General features: G+C 40.8%; 1 protein-coding gene across 2 annotated transcripts in view; it reads right to left on the bottom strand.

Annotated features, from left to right (window-relative positions):
• Positions 1-27,175, bottom strand: part of necab1 (N-terminal EF-hand calcium binding protein 1) — a 176,154-nt gene extending 148,979 nt beyond the window's left edge. Inside the window, exons 1-2 of one of the 2 annotated variants that reach the window (XM_087985848.1) lie at positions 26,223-27,175; positions 23,589-23,613 (exon numbers count right to left, since the gene is read on the bottom strand). In XM_087985848.1, the coding sequence (XP_087841974.1) occupies positions 23,589-23,613; positions 26,223-26,321 (124 nt within the window). In that variant the 5' untranslated portion in view covers positions 26,322-27,175. The remainder of the gene's footprint in view (positions 1-23,588; positions 23,614-26,222) is intronic. The other variant, XM_087985847.1, reaches the window with a different exon arrangement.
• Between the last annotated feature and the right edge of the window lie 251 nt (positions 27,176-27,426).

Raw genomic sequence — 27,426 nt, 5'->3', positions numbered from 1 at the left:
AAGTTCTACCCACTACCTCTGATCGGTCCTACCCTCTTCCTGATCTTTCTCTTATTCCTCACATATGTGCTGAATGCCTTTGAGTTTTCCCTAACCCTTCCTGCCAAGGCTTTCCCGTGTTCCCCCAGCTCTCCTCATACCATTTTTGAGTTCTTTCCTAGTTACCCTATACTCTTCTAAAGCTGTGCCAGATCCTTGCTTCCTCAACCTTAAGTAAGTTTCCTTCTTCCTTTTGATGAGAAGCTTCTTTCCTCTTGTCATCCAAGGCTCCTTCACCTTACCATTCTTCGCCTGCCTCAGTGGGACAAAATTGTCTAACGTTGCTTCTTAAACAGCCTCCACATTTCTATTATGTATTGCCCGCTGAACAGTTATTCCTAATTTATACTCTACAGCTCCTGCTAATAGCAGTATAATTTCCCCTCCCCGAATTAAATATCTTCCCATACTGTCTGTTCCTATCCCTCTCCATGGTTATGGTAAAGGTGACAGTCAGGAGGCTGGAAGAACACAGCAAGCTAGGCAGCATCAGGAGGTGGATATGTCGACTTTTTGTGTGTAACCCTTCTTCAGGACTTCTCCCCCTCCTGATGCTGCCTGGCTTGCAGTGTTCTTCCAGCCTCCTGCCTGTCTATTTTGGATTCCAGCATCTGCAGTTTTTTTTTGTCTCTATGGTAAAGGTGAGGCAGTTGTGGTCACTGTCACTAAAATGCTCTCCTGCCAAGAGATCTGACACCTGGCCTGGCTCTTTGCCTAGTATCAAATCCAATTTGACCTCGTCCCTAGTTGGCCTACGTCCATATTCAGTCAGGAATCCATCCTGGGCTGTACAGGACATTGGTTAGGCCACTGTTGGAATATTGCGTGCAATTCTGGTCTCCTTCCTATCAGAAAGATGTTGTGAAATTGGAAAGGGTTCAGAAAAGATTTACAAGGATGTTGCCAGTGTTCGAGGATCTGAGCTACAGGAAGAGGCTGTTTTCCCTGGAGCGTTGGAGGCTGAGGGGTGACCTTATAGAGGTTTACAAAATTATGAGGGGCATGGATAGGATAAATAGACAAAGTCTTTTCCCTGGGGTCAGGGAGTCCAGAACTAGAGGGCATAGGTTTAGGGCGAGAGGGGAAAGATATAAAAGAGACCTAAGGGGCAACTTTTTCACGCAGAGGGTGGTATGGGTATGAAATGAGCTATCAGACGATGTGGTGGAGGCTGGTACAATTGCAACATTTAAGAGGCATTTGGATGGGTATATGATAGGAAGGGTTTGGAGGGATATGGGCCGGGCGCTGGCAGGTGGGACTAGATTGGGTTGGGATATCTGGTCGGCATGGACGGGTTGGACCGAAGGGTCTATTTCCATGCTGTACATCTCTGTGACTCTATGACTCTATGACACACCTGACAAAATCGGCACCGTCCAGACCATCTGTACTAAGGAGGATCCAATCAATATTGGGCAAGTTGACGTCACCCTGTTACAACTCTGTTACATCTGCACCTTTCCAAGATCTGCTGTCTAATCTGTTCTTCCATCTCTTTGCTGCTATTGGGAGGTCGATAGAAAACACCCAATAAAGTGACTGTTCCGTTCCTGTTACTGACTTCCACCCATACTACTCAGTAGACAAACCCTGCTCAACAATCTTCTTTTGTGCAGCTGTGATGCACTCTCCAATTAAAAATGCTACTCTCCTCCTCTTTTACTCCTTCCTCTTCTTTTTGAAAGATCTAAACCCTGGAATATCCAGCAATCATTCCTGCCCCAATGAAATCAATGTCTCCCTTATGGTCACAACATCATAGTTCCAAGTACTGATCCATGCTCTAAGTTCATCACTCTTATTCCTACAGGCCTTGCATTGAAACAGACACACTTTAAGCCATCCCTTTGCCCTATCAACTGTGTGTTCTTCCTGCCAAACTCTCTGCATTCTATTTCTGCCAATTCAATAACTACCCTTTCCTCTGAACTGTAGCGCTGGTTCCCATCCCCCTGCCAAACTAATTTAAACCCTCCTAAAGTGCTCTAGCAAATCTCCAACCCAGCACATTGGTGCCCCTCCAGCTTAAGTGCAACCCCATCCTCCATGTACAGATCCCACCTTCCCCAGAAGATACCCCAATGATTTACGTATCTGAAGCCCTCCTTCCTGCACCAGCACTGTAGCCACATGTTTAGCTGCACTCACTCCCTGTTCCTCACCTCACTAGCATGTGGCACTGTTAATAATCATGAGAATACTACTCTGGTCATCCTGCTTTTTAGCTTCCAACCTAACTCCCTGAAATCACCTTTTAGATCCTCATCCCTTTTCTTGGCCATGTCATTGGTGCCAATGTGCTCCATGACTGCTGCTCACCCTTCTCCTTCAGAATCTTGTAAACTCGATCAAAGACATCCTGGACCCTGGCACCTGGGAGGCAACATACCTTCCAGGAGTCCTATTCGTGACCACAGAATCTCCTGTCCGTTCCTCTAAATATTGAGGTCTCCTACCATTTGCACTTTTCTATTCTCTCCCCTTCGCTTCTGAGCCACAGAACCAGGCTCAGTGCCAGAGACCTGGCCACAATGGCCAGTATTTGATCTGTTTATTGGAAAGGAGTTAATGAAACTTTAGATATAGAGGGTCAGATATTCATTGAGTTGGGCTAGCCATGGAGGCCTTTAGAAATGGCTTTACGAACCAATTTAACTCTCATTCCAGCAGATCTCATTTTTTTGGCTGTAAAGAGGAAGAGAGCAGGTCCTAAAGCACATGTGCAAGAAACCAAAATTCAGCAGAGCCATTTGAAATTAGCCATCTCTGATACCTCCCTCCTCTTCCTGGACCTCTCCAGCTCCATCAGCGATGACTGACTCAACACTGACATTTTTTACAAACGCACCGACTCCCACAGCCAACTGCATTACACCTCTTCCCACCCTATCTCCTGCTAAAATGCTATCCTGTATTCCCGATTCCTCCACCTCCGCTGTATCTGCTCCCAGGAGGACCAATTCCACCACAGAACACACCAGATGGCCTCCTTTAAAGACCGCAACTTTCCTTCCCACGTGGTTGAAGATAACCTCAAACTCATCTCATCCATGTCCCACACCTCTGCCCTTGAACCCCACCCCTCCAACCGCAACAAGGACAGAACCCCCCCCGGTCCTCGCCTTCCACTCCACCAACCTCCGCATAAATCACATCATCCGCCTACATTTCCGCCACCTCCAAACGGACCCCACCACCAGGGATATATTTCCCTCCCACGCCTATCCACTTTCCATAAACACCGTTCCCTCAACAACTACCTGGCCCTCCTCCCCCCCAAACAGCCCACCCTCCCCTCCTGGCACCTTCTCCTGCCACTGCAGGAATTGCAAAACCTGAACCCATACCTCTTCCTTCACCTCAGTCCAAGGCCCTCAAAGGAGCCTTCCATATCCATCAAAGTTTCACCTGCACTTCCACACATGTAATTTATTATATCCGTTGCTCCCAATGCGGTCTCCTCTACATTGAGGAGACCGGACGCCTTCTTGCAGAGCACTTCAGAGAACATCTCTGGGACACCCACACCAATCAACCCCACTATCATGTGGCCGAACATTTCAACTCCCCCTCCCACTCTGCCGAGGACATGCAGGTCCTGGGCATCCTCCACTGCCACTCTCTCACCATCCAACACCTGGAGGAAGAATGCCTCATCATCCGCCTCGGGACCCTTCAACCCCAGGGCATCAATGTAGATTTCACCAGTTTCCTCATTTCCCCTTCCCCTACCTTAACCCAATTCCAACTTTCCAGCTCAGCATTGTCCTCCTGACCTGTCCCACCTGTCAATCTTCCTTCCCACCTATCCGCTTCACCCCCACTCCCATCCACCTATTGCACTCTCAGTTACCTTCTCCTCAGCCCCACCCCCTCACATTCATCTCTCCACCCACGAGACTTCCAGCTTCATTCCTGATGAAGAGCTTTAGACCGAAACATCAATATTTCCTGCTCCTCGGATGGTGTCTGACCTGCTATGCTTTTCCGGTACCACTCTAATCTTGACATTTGAAATTAGTGCTGAGTTTAAAGATGCTATTTTTGCTGTGCCAAGAGCCTTCACTTTTCATGTGACATTTACAATTTTATTGAGGAGACAAAATGTTCTTGAAGAATTGATGGCGTCTGTATGGGTAATATGATATGGAGGTACTTAAACTGATAAACAAAAAAAAATCAAAGAACTGAGGATAATGGAAATCAGAAATAAATATTGGAATTGCTGCAAAAACTCATCAGGTCTGGCAGCATCTGTAGAGAGAAAGCAGAGTTAACGTTTCTTCAGGACTACTCGACCAGAAACGTTAACTCTGATTTCTCTTCACAGGTGCCGCCAAACCTCCTGAGATTTTCCAGAAATGTCTGCTTTTCTATTTAAATCCCTAGACCGTTATGGAAGTAAACTGACCTAACTCCACAGAGGCTGGTGGCCCATTAGCAAGTCAACCTTTAATTATGCATGTACAGTCCTTTATTTTAGCACTGCCCCATTTACACTCAGCTCTTAGAGTTACAGTATCTGTCAGCCAGGGCTCCCCGATTGGACTAGATTAACAGCCTGAATCAGAGAACACATATTCTATGAGGTCCAGGTGGCTGACCTCATTACAATCGCTACAAAAACAAGTTGCAGTTTTTAGTTGAAGAAAAATAGAAGACATCTGCTGCTAAAATGAATTGATTGACAAATCATCTGATATAGGTTAAAAATATCCATTATGTACTAGTTCCTGCAGTTTAGAAAAGATCTCATAGTTACGTTTTTCCAAGGGCTGTTATTATAATTGAGCCTTGTATGAATACCTGGCTGAACTTCAAAGTTCCAAAATGACTTGTCTCTGCAAGAAACCATGTTCACATTTTTGTTGACAGTTTTCAGAGTCTAGTTAAGAATTAATTGTCTTTGATGTGGTTAGTAAACACAAGTTAGTTAGCTTTTACAATAGCTTAATCATTTGAGGGGATTTCTGAAAATTGGTTTCATAAATGAGGGATTTTTTCAATACCAAGTGTAAGTGAGAGCCTCTCTTAGATTGTTTGAAGTTTAATTTTTACATTGCCATGCAGCTCCTGACATTTGCCAATGATAAATGTGTGAGTGGCTATGGAATTAGTATTGGGTAATGGGTCATGAAGTAGGTGTTGTATGTGAGTTTGAAAGGACTTGAAGCTGTTAATACTTAATTGAGGGCAGTGAGTACTATTCATTGTGATGATGTCATTTAGACTTGTTAAAGTAAAGCAGAAGTTGATAAGAGGCTAGTATCCTTCTCACAACCTTTGTAAAATAAAATTTATAAATAGTTGCAGTAATGCAATAAACTTAATAAACTTAATATTGCTTATTAATCAAAACTCGTCTTGTTAGACCAGAAAGGAATTCTCTTTTATTACTACTACTTCAGCCTTGAAAGAACACACACAGGTAATAAGGAGGGGAATGGAATTGTGGCATTTATGCTAAAGAAATGGAGTATAAAAGGAGGAAAGTGGTCTTGCAACTGTACAAGCCATTGGTGAAACCACATCTGCGGTACTGTATATAGTTTTGGTCCACTTACTTAAGGAAGGATGTAGTTTCATGGGAGGCAGTTCAGGGAAGGCTCACTATATTAATTCCAGAAATGAAAGTTTTGTTTTATGAGGAGAAATGAACAGATTAGCATATATTCACTAGAGTTCAGAAGAATGAAAGGAGATCAAATTAAGATATCTAAGATGTTAAAATAGATTGACAAAGATGTAGAGTTGGATGCTTCCCTTATTGTGGCAACCTAGAATGACAGGACATAGTTTTAGGCTGCAGGATGGCAGATTGAAGTCATAAATGCGAAGGGATAGATTTTCAAAGGTTTGTGAATACCCCAGAGAGCAATGGATGCCACAACACTGAATAAATTTAAGGAGGAGAGAAAGACGGTAGGTTTGAGGGGCTGAATTGCCTACTCCTGCTATTAGTTCTTACGTTCTTATGTACAATCAGTGGCATGAGGCAAGGGGGTCATGGACGTGGGTTCAGAGAATTAGGGCAATGGAAGTGGAGGGAGGTTATGAGAGGTCTTGGAAGAGATTTTAAAGATCAGGAGAATGGGTGGCATGAGGGGGAATGGGTCTAAATGGAGGGTTTGAAGTAAGGGCTAAAGCACTGAACACCTTTTTATATAACTTGGCCAAAGTATCTGAGAATGGAGGGAGGCCTTCTAACCAGACATCCTCGATACTCCCCCACCTCTGTCACCACTTCTGAATTGCCTCTGGAGGTAACAGTCTTGACATGAGGAAAATAGGGCCACTTTAAAGTAAAATAACACAATACAATATTAACAATGAATGCATTCAGAAAGCAAAGTTCACATAAAGTTATTAATTAATTGATAATATCACAAGGATTATTTCAAATGTTACAAACAGGACTAGTTGCATGCTAAACAGCAAAAGCAGCAAGTGACAAACAGAACTATGTGAGTCCACAACCAATGGATCTGATCTTAGCTCTGCAGTGCTACCATATTCAGTCATGCAAGATAGTGTATTATTAAACAACTCACTGGAGGAGAAAGCTCCACTAATATCCCCATCCTCAATATTGGAGAAGCTCAAAACATCATTGCAAAGATACAGCTGAAGCATTCGCAACAATTTTCAGCCAGAAGTGCTGAGTGAATGATCTACCTCAGCCTCCTCCAGAAGTCCCACCTTCACAGATTCCAGTCTTCAGCCGATTTGATTCATCCCTTGACATTCAATGGTGTTACAACTGAATCGCCCAGTATCAATATCCTCAGGGTGATTATTGAGCAGAAACTGAACTAGACTCATCATATAAATTCAGTGGCTAAGAGAACAGGTTAGAGGCTAGACACGCTGCAGTGGCTAACACAACTCCTGACTCATCAAAGGCTGTCCACAAGGCAAAAGTTAGGAGTGTAATAGAATGTTGTTGGAGCTGCCTGGATGAATGCAGCTCCAACAACACTCAAGAAGCTTGACACCATCCAGACAAAGCAACCTGCTTGATTGGCACTAATACACAAACATTCAATCACTCAATCGTAGACACTCTGCAGCAACAATATGTACTATCTCCAAGACACACTGCAGAAATTCACCAAAGATCCTTATAAACAGCATATTCCAAATCCATGACCACTTCTATCTAGAAGGACAAGGGTAGCAGGACAAGGAACAACACCACCTGCAAGTTCTCATCCAAGCCATTTACCATCTTGACTTGGCATTGTATTGTCTTTTCTTCACTGTCTCTGGGTAAAAGTCTTGCAATTCCTTCCCTACGGGCATAATGGGTAAACCTACAGTGCATTGACTTTAGTGGTTCAAGGAGGCAGATCACCATCTTCATCTTTATCATACTGACAACCTATGAATTATACTTTTTGAGAATTACTTGGTTACAAAATGTATTGATCACTAAAGTGTGCTCTGTTAATTTTAGGTGTCAATCTATTTCATATTATTTGTTTCCAAGATCAACATATTTCAGATTTCCTTCTGCATGTGGTAACATTTTGAGCTAAGGGAGCAAAAGTGCTTTTCTATGTGAGCAGATTTTAGTGCTGAGGATTATAAAGGTACCTGCTAAATGCTTCACTAACTGCATGACAGATAACAAAATGTGGTCATGACAAGCAAGGTATTTCTAGAAATTGCCTCAGTTAATGCATGCCACTAAATTCATATTGTCATGAGAAGTTGCATCCTGGGAAGCAGAAATGAATAGGTACCTTCAATTAGAGAACAGTAGGGAATAAAGGATTCAGTTGCTCTTGTGATACATAATGGCAAGAAAGTGGCAGTTGCAATCACGGGGCACCAGTGTGTTGAGAAGAATAGTAATTACGTGAATGGATTTATCTTGATAGGGAATGCTAAGTGCTCAAATGCAACTGCCATTTGAGAGAAATAGTTGTACAGTGAAGCACCTGAGTCTAGACAGCAGATGCTGTAAATTTACAGATTAATGGGGCATGGAAGAGCTGTTCCAGAAGGTTAAAAAGTGATATGACTCTGTTGAAGAAGGTCTAATGTGAGCAACAGTGGCTGTTGTGTCTTGCTATTGCTAAGGCCATGTGGAGAGTAGGAAAAAATACAAGTTTTCTTTTCTCTTCTCTTTTTTATAATTTCCCTTAGTCTTAAATGGCTGTGGATTTCCGGCAACTTTTCCAAACTGGGGAAGCATGAAGATGCTTAATGTTATACTTTAGTGAAGTGATTACTGTCAGTAAGTAGGGCTCAGTGAAAATTTAAGAGTCTAGATATCCTTGACATATGATTGTAATGACATGGCATCTGGGGAAGAGTAACTTGATTTATAGAATTATAGATGTAGCATGCAAAAATGGGACCTATTCATTTTTATTGTGATCCAGCTGATGATATCCCGTAGGCCTATATTTCCTGGCAAAGAGGTTATTTAATTTGATTCTTTGCCTCAGTGAATGATTCATACATCAACCTTTGTGGGAAATATTGTCACTAGGATTCCCATTTTTCCTGTCATTACATTCTACCTTTAGTCATATTTCCAGAAGTATTGGCATTTTAAAATTAGAAGGATTCTTCCTCCTTTACAATGTTTGCCTTCCACATAGTTGTTCAAGCTTAAATATCAATGCAGCATGTAATGGTAATTACTTGACTAAGCAAGAAACAAAGACTGTAAAATGTTATTTAATTTAGGTCAAATCTGTGGCAATGATTTATGAACAATAATTGCCATTATTAACCATAATTTTCTTGTTACATTCTATAACAAAATTTATAAACTTATTAATGTGTGAATAAAATGATCCAGAATTTATTAATCATTATTTTCAGGTAGCTGTATTCTGTTAAGTACCATTAGTATGGTTTCAATCAAAGGATCATGGATTGGATTTTATAAATACAAATTAGTTGCCTTCCCCAAACTCCCCCAGCACTTATATGAAGTATGAAGTGATGAGATAGCAATCCACTTTCATCACACTAATTTCCAATATTACAGAAAGTGAGTGAGTGTGGAATCTGCTCACTTGCCTGCAATTTTAATATAACCAATAGACAAGCCATTGCATTTGTTAAAGACTGGTCTACAGTACAATCTCGATTATCTGAACAAGATCTCAATGTCCCGATGCTTGGGTAAACTGTGTTATCCAAACATTTGATTATCCGAACATTTGATTATTTGAACATTTGATTATCTGAACATGTCCATGTCATTCGGATAGTCAAGGTTGCTCTGTCTATGCAAAGTTTTGTTGCCCACTCCATTTCTCAGGTGTTGGATGGGGAAATGTTGGAGCATTATTTACACAAGGTAAGAAAGGCAGTGCGAAGATGGATGGAAAAGTCTGTCATGGTTGCTTTGAGGGTGCCATAACATATAAGTGAAGATTGAGAGGACAAGTGGCCTTTAAATTGGTAGCTGTGATCAACTTCCAGTTCATGACACCATCTCTCTCTCTTTCCTCACATCCAGGCCGAGATATCCAATGGGTTGCAGAGTCCCCTTTCACAAAATGACTCGCCTACCTTTCTGCCAGACATCTGATATTTGAGTCATCCTGCCAAGACAACAGTGCCTGCAACAAGGAGATCACTGACCTTCTATTCCACCTCCCTCACAGAGGTAAAAACTGTAAAATCTAGCTCCAGTTTTGAATATTATTTTCCAGACCTGAGACTTGTGATTCACTGATTCTGGTAATATCATTTATTGATCAGGGATCCTTCGCAGATGAGGTTGACTCTCTTCCACTCCCAGAATGAATCTGTACATACTGTATAGACCAATGTAGCTTCCACAGTCTCTGTTACGCTTGAGGCAGAAGGTGGTCATGGGAAGGGGTGGGTGGGCATTGGTGTGGCAGTGCGCTCCTTTCGCTACTCTCACCTGGCTTCCACTTTTTCTCAACAGCAAGAAACAAGGTGCTCAACGTCTTCCTGGATGTACCTCCTCCACTTTGGCCAGTCTTGGGCCAATGATTTCCAGGTCTCTGTGGCAATGCCGCACTTTGCCAGTGAGGCTTTGAAGGTATCACTGAAGTGCTTCCTCTGTCCATCTGGGGCTTGCCTGCTGTTTCAAAGTTGACAGTAGAGCACCTGCTTGGGGAGTCTCATGTCGGTCATGCAGACGACATGCCCAGCCCATCGTTGCCAATCAAAGATGGTCAATGCCTCGATGCTGGGGATTTTGGCCTGGTCAAGGATGCTGGTGTTGGTGCATATTTCTTCCCAGCAGATTCACAGGATCTTGCACAGGCAGCATTCGTGGTACTGTTCCAGAGCCTTGAGGTGTCTGCTATGGACAGTCCATGTCTCAGAGCCATATAGGAGGGCAGGAACCATCCTAGCTCTGTAAACCAATATATTCTGGATTTGCCCAACATACTTATTCAGAGTGAGTTCCCAAGTGGGATTAGGCCTCCTGCCAGAGATAGAGCAAGTGGTTTTAGACTACACATTGTCACTCCTATTTCAAATTGATTTATTTTTGTCCACAACAAGAACATCAGATCCAGGAAATGATTGCGAAACAGTAATATAGCAGGAAATCTACTCCTCTGTGAAGTGTGCTGAGAGTTGTCCTGAATGGCACCTTCCACACTCATGAACTGCATGGAAAGGGAAAGTAGCTAGGATGCACTGGCTTATCTTCTGAGAACTGGACACAGAGAGAGTCAAATTTTGCTGGCTTTACATAATCTGTAAAAGCATTTTCCTAGAAAAATATGACAGAATGCCTTCCACAACGAGCTTCCTGTCAACTGATGATACATTATATTTGACCACAAAGTACATTGATGGCCTTATAATTCTTTCCTAGCTTCATAACCATATCCATAGTACTGCATGCTAAATATTCTAGCTGAAAATTAATGTTTAAAATATTGCTGTAATTATATTTACAAAAATATGCTGTCAAAAATAGTACTTAGATAAAATATTAATGCACACAGCGCTTATTCACTTACATGTCCTGAGATGTAGGATTGTCACTTGAGGATGACCAGACGTACACCTTGCAATATTATTTTGTGATTTCAGTGTATATTGGTGAATAAGAAGGTGAACCAGAAGTAATTGTTTTAAATCTCTTTTGCAATGCATCCAAAGGTTGAATTTTCCCATATTCAGGCTGAATGTCAATTTTGGGGAGCTTCACAGACAGTTTTCCTCCAAGGGCCCTGACAACTTTTCTTATGCAATCTCCATCTCTCACATTATTAATTATGCATCCTGCCTCCGTAGCACCACGCTTATACTATTGTGCACTCAGCAGCAGCAGAAGTACTAATTCATGCTGGGACTTGGAGGCATTCATGATGCAGATGCCATATTTAATCTTATCTGTACAACATTTCAAACACTGTGAGTCAGGAAGTGTGTTACTGTGTAATTCCAAATATATGCTGAGAAAGACAAGTTGCTGTACTTCTTAACAGACAGGGACCTGGAGATCCTAAGAGAAAGCATGGTGGACAGGAGGGCCATCAACTTTTCCCCAGGACAAGGTGAGGAGACAGCAGCACCAGATGCTTCCAGTCAGGTTTAAAGTAGTCACCTGAGTCACAATGTGATGTCCACAGTGTAGAACAATGTGCACCAATGACACAGGCAGATTAATGACCTTCTGTGCTCTGCAAGTTCTGTATAATTCTGTGACAGCACTCACTTTGCACTGAGATTCAAGGTCTACCACTCTCACTATTGTATGCAGCATCTTCTCTCAATGGCTCACTCACCCATCCCCCAAGTAAGTATCCCTTCTTGCAAGGTTTGTGAAGGTTTGTAGCTCAGGTTGAGGTTTAGGGTGAAGGTTTCCTCGCTGAGCTGTAGGTTTGATATCCAGACGTTTCATTATCTGGCTAGGTAACATCATCAGTGGCGATTTCCAAGTGAAGCGAAGCTGTTGTCTCCTGCTTTCTATTTATATGTTTTTCCTGAATGGGGTTCCTGGGGTTTGTGGTGATGTCATTTCCTGTTCGTTTTCTGAGGGGTTGATAGATGGTATCTAGATCTATGTGTTTGTTTATGGTGTTGTGGTTGGAGTGCCAGGCCTCTAGGAATTCTCTGGCATGTCTTTGCTTAGTCTGTCCCAGGATAGATGTGTTGTCCCAGTCAAAATGGTGGGTTTTTTCATCTGTGTGTAGGGCTATGAGGGAGAGAGGGTCGTGTCTTTTTGTGGCTAGCTGGTGTTCGTGTATCCTGGTGTCTAACTTTCTTCCTGTTTGTCCTACGTAGTATTTGTGGCAGTCCTTGCATGGAATTGTGTAGTTGACGTTGGTTTTGTCCATGGGTTGTACTGGGTCTTTTAAGTTTGTTAGTTTTTGTTTGAGAGTGTTGATGGCTTTGTGTGCTACCAGGATTCCGAGGGGTCTTCGTAGTCTGGCTGTCATTTCTGAAACTTATTTAATGTATGGTAAGGTGGTTAGGGTTTCTGGCTGTGTTTGGTCTGCTTGTCGTGGTTTGTTCAACAAACACATAGATCTAGATACCATCTATCAACCCCTCAGAAAATGAACAGGAAATGACATCACCACAAACCCAGGAACTCCATCCAGGACAAACATATAAATAGAAAGCAGGAGACAACAGTTTCGCTTCACTTGGAGGTCGCCACTGATGATGTTACTTAGCCAGGTGATGAAACGTCTGGATATCAAACCTACAGCTCAGCGAGCAAACCTACACCCTAAGTATCCCTTCCTTCTCACCCACTCAGAATGCCTCGGCACTTTTCCTGATTAAGGGTGGACAAGATCCTGACTGATCTACCTGCAGATCTCCAACTGGCTTCGTGGTAATCCCCTGACTGGTTGGACTCAGCTTTCAAGACTGACTGAGTCCAACATCTTGGACTTGACCTTGGACAATTCTCTTGAGTGACTGATAGCACTGCTTGATTCTCCCTTGAGGGGATTAAGGATGACTTCCATTAGATTTTCAGCTATGGTCATTTGCTTGGAGTACATGCAGTGATTGCTGGGTAAGCTACTGGCAAATGCTGTAAGTGTGGCACAGATATAGAATGGTGCCATATAGCGATATGTCCACCCTCCTGACTGATCAGTCCTGGCAAACATGAAAGTCCATGAGCACCAGTTGCAAGCAGCCTTCATCCACAGATATAAGCATCTGAGGTTTGCTAACTCCTTAGGATCTTCATGGTAGTTCTTCAATCTACTTGCGGGATATTTAGAAAATGCTGATACATTGCACATTTATTCAACTAAATAGCCATGTCAGAAAGTGGATGGGGGCTAGTTCTCATTTCAAGAGAGGGTTGCTGTCAATCAGGGGTCCTGGCACCATTACTCACAGGCACAGTCCACACGGATAGTTGAGCGATTTGGTCAGGGCCATTCGTCCACTTGATCATTGTCAGGGGATATGTCTGGCTTCAGTCCAGGGAATGGGAATCTGCCAGTCTTGCTGCGCCATCACAAGCAGACAGGCAAATCACGTATCATCAGTTCGGGAGCTGCAAAGACATTGTTCAGGTATCTGTCTAGGGGCTGCTCATTAAGGCCGGTCAGAGGGCTGGAGCAAGTACATTCCAAGGGGGTCCATGCATTGAGGAGTGTGCAAATGGGGCTGTAGGGACTACAGAAGGATCAATGCAAAAACAGATGAGACTATCAAGGTTCATTGAGGGGGACAAAGCAGAGGCATTTGTTGAGATGGGGACATGGGGACAAGGTAATTAGGGGATCCTCAAGGCATAAGAGAGGTTTCTGGATCAGCATCAAAGGGCTGTGGGAGTAGGGTATTGGCAGTGAATGCCACTGGAACCTTCATGGGGCACCATGGTTATCCAGATAGGAATCAGGAAGGTGTAATGTCAGGACTGCAGAGGCAAGGAAGAAAATGAGAGGTAAAGTTCAATGTGGTTGATCTCCATTTAAAGGATGGTGGGAATGATTTGTTGGGGCAGGGCGAAGTAAAGAAGACAGGAAGGGTATGGGATGCTTGACTACCAGTTCTGATGGTATCCATCGCAAGCTGTATTCTCTGCCTTCACCTGCTGTTCTCTAGATGCAAAATACAACTGGAAAACTGATTGGGACAACTCCATAGTGGTCAGAACCAGTGTCAATTTGATGGCGAAAGCATGGGATCCAAGTCGGCTGGATGCTGGGACATTAAAGGAACAAATACATGAAGTGTGCATTTGCAAACTACAGCAACATTTGACTTGCAGTAATTCTTTTGCCCATTTTCAACGCATGCAGAGTGAACATGCTTAAGGTTTAAATGCTTTAAAAGGAAATCTGTGCATCAGTGTCTGCAAGACGAACATTGTCCTCTCAAAGATGGAGGTTGAAAATAGGTCAATGCTGACCAAAAGCATCTTATCAGTTGTGAAACCAGTAAGGCTGCTGTGGGAGCAGAGGACCATCACTCCATTATGTGTAAATATTACACGGAACCTTACTGAATTAGAAGTTTCAAAGTTGATATGAGTCTGAGTTAGGAAGGGTGTTGAAGTGTAGTTTTTTTAATATTTGATTTGATTTATTATTGTCACATACTTAGGTACAATGAAAAGTTTTATTTTGCATGCAATACAGGCAAATTATATCATATAAAGATCATTTGGGAAATAGATCAAACCAAAGAACACGATTTTATGGTTTCAGAGAAGGTGCATGAAGAGCAAGATCAATATTAAATTTAAAACTTGAGATGTCCATTCAGAAGTCTAACAACACCAGGGAAGAAGCTGTTCTTGAATCCGTTGGTACGTGTGTATAAGCTTTTGTCTCTTCTGCTTGAAAGAAGAAGTTGGAAGAGATTATAACCGGGGTAGGGGGATCTTTGATTATGTTGGCTACCTTCCTGAGGCAGTGAGAAGTGTAGATGGAGTCAATGGATAGAAGGCTGGCTTGTGTGTTGAACTGCACTGTGTTCACAACTCTCTGTAACATAATATATACTAATGTAATATAATATCAGCCATTGCTGGTGATGGCAGGGAATGCAGCTTGCAGTGGACACTGTCAGCACTGGTGGCCAGGTACCTTCACCAGGTTAGTGCACATGCTGCAACCAGGGTCATGGTACAGCACGCATTAGGGCTAGTTAAGATGTGCTTCCACAGCTTCATCTGGGAGGGGTAGGCCCTCCAGTATAGACAGAGTGTGCCACATCATCGTGGTAAGCTGTGCTATGCATCATTGAAGAAAGGAGGAAGGGGATGTGCTGGGTTCTGAGGAAGTGGGTGAATGGGCAGTTTTTGAGGAGGAGGATGAGGATATTGCAGAGGTGGAGGCTGTGCTACACTGAACAATACAAATCAGACAAGACCTGATTGACACCAGGTTCCAGTGGTTGACAGCTGGGTACAGCAGACCATCATGGAATGTCAAATAGTCATTGGTCATGATGCCAGCATTTGTTTTGCATTATGGTGGTGTCTCTGGTCATTTTGTTTAGATTTGCTTTTGCAGGTATAAATAAAAGCTCACTTCGGGAATGTTCCAATTGCCTGCCTGTATGTGATGTTTCTTTACTGGACAATGACAACCTGTGGGTGTTCAATGGACACTTGGGACACAATATTGGTGACTTAGAGAAGGTGCTTAAATGGAATTTTCCTTGTGGTTAAACACCAGAGAATGGGTTGTGTGGGTGATGGAGTGTCCTGCCATGTACTTTGTGCTGTAAGCAGCATTGCTTTATGCTCGCAACACCATTGCATTGCTAGTGAGGGGCAATGCCAGTGCTTATCTGGCTGCACAGCAACCCTTCAAAGATGGTGCAGGCACAAGGGATTTCAGTCTTTCAGAGGACAATGGTGAACAATGAGATTTTTCGGGAAATGTCGGGGAAAGGTTGTAAGATGGATCTGGAATCAGGTGAATGTAACACCACGGGGAGGAGCAGATAGCTAATGAGGCAAATGTAGTAAAATACAGTAAGAGAGCACATTAGGCCTTGTGGCAGAAAAAAAACCTCCAAAAAGCTTGATGCAACTAACTCTTAGTCAAATAAACATAAGATTCAGTCAACTGTGTTATGTTGCCTCATGACACTAAAAATGCTGCATCTAGTTTTGTTCAGACATAATCATGTTCTGTCAAGTGTTAAAATGCAATCATGTTGCTTTGGTACATTAGCAAGTTGCATCATGTTGTGTTGAGATCCTGTTGTCAAGGTTATTGAGCTGGATTATTCCTGAGGCAACTAAACTGCTACTTAAATCAGAGAATACTCTTTTATTATTTAACGTGGATAGAAAATAGAAATTAAAAGCGAGGCACAATGGTCAGAAAGTTCAATGATAACTTCACTAACAAGAAAAAAGCAATTTATCGAAGAGCTAAATGAAAGCAGCAAGTGGCATTGTTTAAAATAAGTGATTCACCGTAAGTACCGCAAACTGTGTCAACCTTTCAATGTGAAACGGGAAAGGTTCCAGTGGATTGCAAAACTGCAGATTGTAACACTGCTATTCAAGAAAGATGGAAAAGATGGTTCAGTTAGCCAAACATCCATCACTGAGAGACTATTGGAATCCATTATTATGGAAGTAATAGAAAAGATTTAGAAAATGATAATACAATCAAACAGAGTCAACATGATTAGTTGGGAGGGAACAATATTTAACAAATTTATTAAAGTTCTTTGAGCATGTATTAAGCAAGGTGGATAAAGAGAATATGTTACAAATAGTTACAGATAGTATTTGGATTTCCAAAACAATATCAATGAGCTGCAACATAAAAACTACTCCACAAATTAAGAGCTTGTGAGGTTGGAGTGATGAGCATGAATGAGCATGAATTGATGATTAGCCAACAGAAATTAACTAACAGAGTCAGGACAAATGAGTAATTTTCAACTTGATAGACTATAAGTGGTTGGAATTCCACAGAGTAGATTTCTGCAGCCTCCATCACTTACATTTTATTTTAATGACTTGGATGAAGGTACTGACTGACTGTTGAAAGATAAAATAGATGGTAAAAACAATAGGAAGGACTAAAAGAGAAAAGAACAGACTCTGCAGATTTAGTGATAATTACAAAGTACACAACAACAGGTCAAGGTGTGAACACGTAATGATATGGTTGGATAACATGATCCCATACAATAGAGTCATAGAGATGTGCAGCATGGATAGTTTGAATGTGATTGAATGATATAATCATGTGTACCTAACTTGGTGTGTGAACTATGCAAATATGATTAGGTGAAGATGGGGTGAGTAAATAAATAACTGTGATGGAAGCTTGTTATCTATCTAAACTGTGTAATTTTCTTCCATGCCTGCATGAATAAACATTTTAACAAAGAAACCTGAGTTTCGTCCAGTTGAAGAAGACATAAAGGATTATTCTCACCCTTTCACTGTAATAGTAACTGTTCTTTATTCACTGATTTGTCATATGTTTGATATCATATTTACCACAGAACAGATAGTTGACAGAAATTATATTAGTTTTAAGTCTATAGCAAGTTTATTTACATTGCTTTAAAATATTTCAACAATCATAACATGTCTACACATGATCACAAATCTGGCTTCTCAGGTATTTCTCGAAGCTCTATTTACTTTAGCCCTCAGAATCTTAACCTAGGCATAATTAATATAGCACAGCGAATACTGATCAGACAACATACGTTTACAGTCAAACACAGATCAATTAAACCACTGAATACCACGGGAATAAAATTCACTAATGATGCAATAATAGACAGGAAAGCAAACGTTGGGAATGATAGAAAAGTCTGTAAAGAGATTTGGATGGGTCAAGTGAGTAGACAAAACTTTTGGAAGCTGGAGTACAGTATGGGTAATTGTCAAGTTTCCAATATGACAAGAAAAGAATATTATTTAAATGAAGAAACAATAGAAAACTGCAGTCTAGTGGATTGAGGACCCTTATGCATGAAACATAAATCAATGTATAAGTGCAGCAAGTAATTCAGAAACAAATGGATTGATGGCCTTTTACGACAAAGGTGATAGAGGATAAAAGTGGCAAAATTTTACTTTAACAGCATAGGGCATGAGTGAGTCCATCTCTCGCTACTGTGTACAGTTTTGCTCTGCTTATGTACTTGAATAGGAAAGTGTTCAGAGCTGCTTTATGAAGTTTTCTCATGGGATTAAAGGGTTGTCTTATGAAGAAAGGCTATGCAGGGTGGGCCTACACTTATTGAATTTTGGAAGAATGAGATGAGATCTTATTAAAACATGAATATCCTGAAGGAACTTCAAAAGATCAAAATGAAAAGATGTTAAGAATGTAGAACTAAGGCACACAGTTTAAAATTAAGATGCCTCCAATTTAAGAAAATGTTCTTCTCTTAGAGGGTCTCTAGCCTTTGGAATTCTCTTCAAACAGCAGTGGAGACTGGGTCACTGACTATATTCAAGGCTGAACTGGATGTACTTTTGCTGAAAAGAGACTCACTCATTATGAGATACAGATGGGAAAGTGGAGTTAACGCCACAATCAGATCAGTTATGATTTAAGCGAGTTTTGAGAAGATTTGTAGCTCAGGTTGAAGTTCTGGATGTAGGTTTGCTCGCTGAGCTGGAAGGTTCATTTCCAGATGTTTCTTCGCCATACTAGGTAACATCTTCAGTGGGCCTCAGGCGAAGCACTGTACATGATTCCTGCTTTCTATTTATATGTTTGGGTTTCTTTGGATTGGTGTTGTCAATTCCTGTGGTGATGACATTTCCTGTTCTTTTTCTCAGGGGATGGTAGATGGAGTCTAACTTGATGTGTTTATTGATAGAGTTCCGTTTGGAATGCCATGCTCCTAGGAATTTTCGTGGGAGTCTCTGATTGGCTTGTCCTAAACGGATATATTGTCCCAGTCGAAGCGGTGTCCTTCCTTATCTGTATGTAAGGATACTAGTGAGAGAGGGTCATGTCGTTTTGTGGCTAGTTAGTGTTCATGTATCCTGGTGGCTAGTTTTCAGCCTGTTTTTCCAATGTAGTGTTTGTTACGTTTCTTGACTGGTACATTGTCGATGACATTAGTTTTGCTTGATATCTGTATAGGGTCTTTCAAGCTCATTAGCTGCTGTTTTAATGTGTTGGTGTGTTTACAGGATACCATGATGCCAAAGGGCCTGAGTAGTCTGGCAATCATTTCAGAGATGTCATTGATGTAGGGGAGAGTGGCTAGGGTTTCTGGCCGTGTTTTGTCTGCTTGTTTGGGTTTGTTGCTGAGAAATCAGTGGACTAGCTTCATTGGGTATCCATTCTTTATGAATAAACTGTGTAGGTGATTTTCCTCTGCTCTGCATAGTTCCTCTGTGCTGCAGTGTGTGTTGGGTCATTGAAGTAATGTTCTGATGCAGCTTTGATTGTGGATGTTGGGATGATTGCTTCTGTAGTTCAATATTTGGTCTGTATGTGTTGTTTTCCTGTAGACGCTGGTTTGAAGTTGCCCATTGGCTGTTTGCTCTACTGTAATATCTAGGAATGCCAGTTTGTTGTTGTTTTCCTCCTCTTTAGTGAATTTTATGCGAATAAGGGTATTATTGAGGGTCTTGAAGGTTTCCTCTAATTTGTTTCATTTCGTGATGACAAAGGTGTTATCTACGTACTCGAACAAACGGCTCTGCCAACCATCTAACCCAAGCTTTGGGTCTGCTATGCGGATGACACCACTGAAGAACAGGAAATGACATCACCACAGGAAATGACTCACCAACCCAAAGAAAAGCAAACATATAAATAGAAAGCAGGAATCATGTACCGTGCTTCGCCTGAGGCCCACTGAAGATGCTACTTAGTAGGGTGATGAAACATCTGAAAATGAACCTTCCAGCTCAACAAGCAAACCTACAGCCAGTTATGATCTTATTGAATAATTGAGTAGGCTTGACGGACTCCTGGCCTTATTTCTTATGATCCAATACATTTTGGAAATTGAAGTATATTGGATCTACTGGCTTCACTAAATGGCATAATTTCTGCAAGTCCTCTGTTTGTGAAATCCAATTTGTAAATGATTTGCAACAAACTCTCTTTAGGGTTAAATCAAAAGTATGGTTTGGTCATTCATCCCAAGCACATGGAGATACACAAACACAAACACACATACACAGAAGACAGATAAAATGTACACAAAGAAGAAAGAAAGAAGGAAAGGATTTCCAATTAAAAATTACTTTTAAAACAAAGCAAGTATATAGATATCAATTTGTATGGTTTTTGTCTGAGTCCTGAGTCCTGATGAAGGGCTTTTGCCTGAAACATTGATTTTCCTGCTCCTCAGATGCTGCCTGACCTGCTGTGCTTTTCCAGCACCACTCTAATCTAGACTCTGATCTCCAACATCTGCAGTCCTCACTTTCGCCTCCTGAAATTCAGTGTCCAGTGACGATTCATTTCTATAAGATCTTGGATTTAAGCAGAAACAGTTGGCTGAAGTTGAAGAATTTCTTTTAAAATTGATGTAGACCAGAAATTTGATGTTTGTGGACTTACACTTTGTCCACTTTTCAGGCACATTTGTGTTTTCTTCTGGAACTGGGTTTCATAGCTAAGCGTGGAGTTTGGTTATGGAATCACCATTTAGATTCTTAGCAGACTATGAAGCTGTCAGTAAAATAATCTTTTAGCATATTGAGGTGAGTGTTCATAAATATATAATTAAAGAATTTTCAAAGAGCAAAGGAGTTTTGGTTATGTAATGAATCAGTTCAACTGAGTTCCAATTTACTGCAAGGATGTACATAGTCAGTAAATAGGACTACTATCCTTATAGCCAGAGATCTAGTAGTCACCTTAGGAGGTAAAAAGGGCTATTTGAACTTCCACATGTATAATGGGTCAGATTTATATGCATCTGGTCAAAACTCATTGTTCATTGCAATAGACTGATGGTGAGCTATTGACACCATTGTAGGCATAATGAGTTGTGATAGCTTGTTTTGATTACCACTGTTGTTTTCAGCTTTTTGATTCAAAGTCCACATACGCAATGGTCTGATATATCAGGAGGGTGAAATCTGTGCTCTATTCTAGTAACTGCTGATTGGAACTTTCCAGAAATTATAGTTCACTTATTTAGTGATAGCTATGTTTTAGTCCAACAAAGTGCATTTTAAAATTCAAACGATGAAGTATAGCTGTTAATACTATACTTGAAAAGTGGATCTCTCTCCCTGTCATGTGGACATTAACTCTACCCTACTAGTTACATCCTCAAAGAACTCTAATAAAACTAGTCCATTTAACACCTTTACCATTCACCTCCCCAACCATGAATGCACAATGGCAGAATGGTGTGCAATCTACAAGATGCACTGTAACAATTCAACAACTCCTTTGTTGTTATTTCACTGTCCCCATGCCAAAACCTGAAACTCACTTGCTAATAGCATTATGCATGTACCTATCCCTCCACGGACTGTAGCGATTCAAGAGGAAAACCTTCCAAAGGGCTATTAGGGATATGGTACAATGTTAATGTCCTAGTGGTAGAGACCCAGGTTCAATTCCCACCTGCTTCAGAGGTATGCAATAATATCTCTGAATAGGTTGATTAGAAAAGTAGGTTAAATTCTGGCTAACCAGTGGTGTTGATAGAGGGTTATTAAAAGAAAACATAATTTTTCTTTTGTGAAAAAACATACTGACTTTGCCTGATCATACTGCACTAACTGCATTATTAAAACTTCCTTAATAATAGATTCCATATTTTCCTAACAATTGTCAGATAAAAAATTCATAATTCTCTGTTTTCTCTGTCCATCTTTTCTTGAATGAGTGCAACATTTTTGAACTTCCAAATCATTTGGACCTTTCTAGAATTAGGTAATTTCAGAAAATTGTATTCAGGATGTAAAGCAAAGTATATTAAGGTGAGATAGATAGTTTTTTTTAGTTTCTAAGGAATTTGACAGATATTGAGATCAGATCAAGGATCAGCCATTTTCTTATTAATTGACAGAATAGGGTCAAAGTACATAAGTTCCATTCTTGCTCCTATTTCTTATGCTTTCATTTTGTATATGGACCACATAACTTGGGCGGCACGGTGGCACAGTGGTTAGCACTGCTGCCTCACAGCGCCAGAGACCCGGGTTCAATTCCCACCTCAGGCGACTGACTGTGTGGAGTTTGCACGTTCTCCCCGTGTCTGCGTGGGTTTCCTCCGGGTGCTCCGGTTTCCTCCCACAGTCCAAAGATGTGCAGGTCAGGTGAATTGGCCATGCTAAATTGCCCATAGTGTTAGGTAAGGGGTAAATGTAGGGGCATGGGTGGGTTGCGCTTCGGTGGGGCGGTGTGGACTTGTTGGGCCAAAGGGCCTGTTTCCACACTGTAAGTAATCTAATCTAATCTAATCTCCTAATGTACAAGTGCATCTAGTTTTACACTACTTAAAAACTATGTGGATTTATCTTTTTTGTCCCAAAAGGATTATTCACACTTACATGTGTAGATATCCATCTGCTCCAGTTTTGCAAGCTCAATTAATCTAACAATGGCTTTTTAATAGTTTATGGTTCCTTAAATGCTTCCTACAACAAAACCCACTTTTGTGTTTTCAGCAAACCTGGACATGGGATGGTCTACTGCTCTATGATATAAATAGTTGAGGCCTCAGATCCTTGTGGGAACCATGGTCACTTCCATCAGGTCAAAGTACATATTGGTTACCTCCAGTTTCTGTCTCCTACCACCTGACCAGGTCAATAACCTGCTTTCAATTTTATGAGCTGTAATGTTAGCTGACCATCTATTCTGTAGAGGAGTACCTTTATCACAATGGCCTAAATTTTAACATCTCTAATCTGGTTGCTATTTAAAATAGGTATTTAAATGGAGTGGACATTTTGTCATTCCAATCTGACCAAGTATGATTTTAAACTGCAGACAACAATATTGTCTATTTTAGCCTTTGGACACTTACTGGTGATTTTAACTTGAAGCCTGAACAGGAAAACAAGAAGGTTTCCTTCATCAGGCTAAAATAGTCAGGAAGAGTAGCCTGGTCCAGAAGAGGTTCAGGAAAGCATGTGTAATTGATTTTTGTCCATCTCTTTGAGTGCCAGGAAGGACAGGGGTTCTACTTTGAATCCCACAAGGAATCATCTGGCATTTCTTTCCCCATGCTTATCTCCAACTGCCACTTGGAAACAGCTTGGTGAAAGCTTTTATTATTGGGTTGGAAGTATTATGGTTAACACTTCCCAATTTTCATAAAGCTTCATATTTTCTCTACTTCTCTTATTGCTGTTCTTTGATATGCACTCACCAAACCTTTTTGCTATCTTGAAAAGCAGGTCTCCATTCCTCCACCCATCACCCTCCCTCCCCTCTCCCATCTCATTCTTTAAACATTTGTGCTGTAATGGAATAAAGAACAACTCAGCACTAGTGTTAATAAGATTTTATGGTGTAACATTGCAGAAACCAAGAAGTCAAATTGAAACAAATTCTTATCTAGAATCCAACCTGTGGGATGTTAGAACATTTGTTACCTTTTGTGGAGCTTTATGTTTTTGTACAAATAGTGGGGAACGATCAAAATCTATTTCAAAGTGTAATTAGTCTTACCATTTTTGTCTGCCCGCCGTAAAATCTGAAATAAATCAGAGATTAATAAAAGTTGCATTAGTTTCACACCCAGAAGAAACAGCCTTGGTGAAGTAACACAATATTCAGAAGCTGTCAGCCTTGGTTTGTTTTCTTGCCAATATTCATGAGATGAGACTCATAATGTTATTCATAGTTCTTGCAAGTGAGTCATCTGTTTCAAACAATTTATCTAATATGGGTAATATCTGAATGTTTTAGCTTATGACAGGCTAAAATTTTTAAAAGATGTACTGAGATATAATTGAATGAAGAAATGAGATGTTTTAAGTACTTTTATTTATTCTGTTCAACATTTTAACATAATTTAATCTACTTAGAATTAGATTGCTCACTGTAATCTTTGGCAGACAAATAGTCAGCTGAGAATTTATAAGAATGCCTTATTCAACTTTTAATAAAACAACTGTTTTTTTCCTAATAAACTCAAAAACACTACTGCAAATGAATTAATGTTCAAAATTATAAACAATAATTTAGAAAGCAGAGTGCTGGTAGATCTGATATAAAATGAATACTGGGTGTTTTGTAGCCATTCATGGGAGTTATGTGCTCTTTTAGAAAATTGTAGTTAATTTATGTTTTGATAACAATACCACAACTTGTATTTAAATAACAATTACTGTCATTGGTACTTTACTTGTGTAGCTTAAACTAATTTAATACTCCCCTTATTCTATATCTTTAACCATTTTATATACTCTGAGTCCTCTTCTATATATAAACAGAAAGGCTTAAGAGGCCTAAATTCATGATGGACCTGAAACAGGGGAAAATTTACTAACATGCTCTGGTGTGATGTCAAGTGGACTTGGAGACCATATCGCCATACTTGACCAGCATGAAATAGTCAAAATGTCTCGACTACTCACAACAATGGGAAATTTTCCTAAAAGGAGGCTGAAAATGGAATGTCATAGGTGTCAATTAAAGGCAAACCCTCTTAACGAGGGTGGCACTGGTGGAGATTGGTACAATTATAGCATTTAAAAGGCTCAGGATAGGTATATGAATTGTAAGGGTTTAGTATTGGACCAAACAGTCTGTTTCCATGCTGTGTGAGTTCTGTGAGTTCAAGGAACACCAATTAAGCAATCAGTTGAACCCTGTTGAAATGACAGGCAGAAGGCCAACCTGCTTTCCAGATGTGGTTTTGGAGATGGTGGAGGAGGTCAGCTGGAGGTGGGATCTCACTTTTTCACTCAGTTAGCTATGTAGAAACAATGGGCAACAAATCAATAGCAGAAGAACCTGGCTGCAATGCTGAAACAACTTCAGTAACCTGACAATGACTATTGTGTAAACATGCTTTTTGATTGTCAATACAATGACTGCCTATTTAAAGTTAAGATCCGCAAATTTGGTGCCTTTGTTACTAGATTGGCAAAATTACCTCTCTATTTAATTAGGCTTATTATAATATTGAAACCGTGCTCCCGTCAAATGGAATTTTAGGACTAAGTGTAGCGATGACACGTTGTAAATGGTTGTTTCACGCCAGAAAATGTGGCGGAAAGATATGGTCCCGATACGCCATGGCTGTTGCCTCTTCCTAACTGAGAGCCTTAAGCTGAGGCTCAACGCTTCTCTCCAAGTTTCTCCAGCCTCTGGAGGCGTCTCTTGTACCTTGGCTACCGGATCAAATGGTGCACTCGACAATAACACTGTGTGGAGTGTCACTGAAACAAGCTCCACTCATGATCTTATTAACTTGGTGTCTGTCAGAGTACGGTTTTCGTGGTTCATGTTAAACTTGCCTCTTTTAGCTTTACCTTCAGAATATCAATTAGAAAGAAACTTATCGTAATTATGTAGCAGCGTTGAAACAATTCCAAAACTATTGTTTTAATGTGAATGTACTTTTAGTTCTATTCCAAATGTTTGTTTTATTTGTGTGTTGGGGGGGGGGGCGGAGGTTGGAGTATTTTACTTGCTCACATTTCGATCTAGGGAACAGAGACGAGGACCACACAAGATTCCATCTAATCGGGTTGAATCCTTCGATCCTAAATCGGGGCACTGTGCAAAACTATCGCATTAAAGATTTGCAACCATCTTTCTCACATCGTACAGGTCATTTCAGTTGAAATCATTTTTCTCCAACTGTATTTCTTTAATAAAGCAGGACTGTAGCTTTAATGTCGCTGATTTTTTTTTAAAAATGCAGTTAAACGCTCAAAATATACACTGAAATGGCATCTACACAGATCCAAGTGCAAGCAAAGATGCAAAATAAATCAAAGACCCTTCCAATTATTCACCATTCTCAGCAATAGAAAACGACACCACCATATAACTGAAGTATCCCTTTATCATTTCACTGACTCCAAAGATTCTATCCCAGAGCATTCATTATTAAGAGACCTAACATGTTTGAAAATCTGCTTCTTTCCCTAAAACGTGATTCACGTTTTCCTTCTCGCTTCTCCACATGCTCGCGCGTCTATTAGGAGTTGTTAAATCACATAACACGTCTCTGTTCCTCCTAGTCTTGTGAAATAAAGTACGGCTCGCTTCGGCTGTACTTGTTGGCATTTCAATTCGGGTTAGTTAGGAACAACCGTTATATTGTACGGAATCTTATTTGCTACTCACATCGCGGAAGATCGACAAGCCTTTCTTCAGCTGTAGAGGCGAATTGTTTTCACAATTAGATGCTTCTGAAGAAGAAGGAAGTGTTTCCGGAGAAGCCATGGTCTAGTAGGTTTGCCTTTTAAAAGAAAACAAACTCAGTGGTGTTTCAGTCCGATTGAGCTTGAATGAAATATGAAGAGCAGTGTGTGCTGTGAGAAGCTCGCTGTCTCTGCTGTTGTTGCTTTTACTGCCGCTGGCCACTGCAGATCCTGACCGGAGCGATTCTCTCATTGATACACACTCACTCAGAAGTCGCTCACAAGCATCACCTCGGGCACAAGGCGAGAGCACTGATTTGACTGGCTCCTCGCTACCTCTGCTTAAAAATCCACCGTACAGCTGGCTGGACACGTTATTATCACAGCATGGATCTCACGCCTCTCTATCTCTTTGATTGTATTTCTCTCCATCCTTCTTAGCTCTGTATCCCTCCTCCTGCGTGTCTCTACATCTCCTCCAAGTCCCAGCTTTCTCTCCTTACTCTAATTTCTCCTTTTCTATTTTGTGCCCCTTTTCCGATTTTTAAAATCAGTTTTCTTTATCTTTCCTGTGGTTTGCTTTCTCTCCCTTTATTGTTTTCTGTCGCTTAAGATGAGTTTTGACTATAGATAATCCTGTAAAACGAGCGATTTGTCCATTATGCCCAATCTACCTCAGTTTTATTCAATGTAAATGGCAACGCGAAGAGAGGGATAATCAATATTCCGCATTCCACACGACCCAACATCAAAATTATCCCCTTCCTCCTTTCTGGTTTACTCATATTTCTTTTTGAATTGCTTTTTTGAGTTGTTGTCTGATTTGTTCTTTCTATCATTCTGTTCCTCTATCGTGTTTTATTTAACAATTGTAATCTGCACAAATAAATTCGATACTGCCAATCAGTGATTTCTAACTAATAATATCTAGTGGCTTGTAATAAATATAGCTGTCGGATACAATATCTAACTTAGTCTGAGGTATCATAAGCGAGTCTATGTCATTACCCAGCGAGCTGAACAGTCTCTCGGCAATGCTACAAATTGTATGTATAGAGTCGTGCTTTGGCTTTCAAAGATATATCAGATCAAAGCTACGATGCATAACGGGAAAAGCAAAATTCAAAGTGTGATGTTCGAACAAAAGGTTATTGACCTAAATCTCTCCTGACAGATGGTACTTGGCC

This window comes from Chiloscyllium plagiosum, unplaced genomic scaffold, assembly GCF_037043375.1.
Source record: "Chiloscyllium plagiosum isolate Xiang-an unplaced genomic scaffold, Cpla_swu_hap1 HiC_scaffold_4, whole genome shotgun sequence".
In the NCBI taxonomy this organism is placed as follows: Eukaryota; Metazoa; Chordata; class Chondrichthyes; order Orectolobiformes; family Hemiscylliidae; genus Chiloscyllium; species Chiloscyllium plagiosum.
This window is presented reverse-complemented; position numbering and strand designations above follow the sequence as displayed.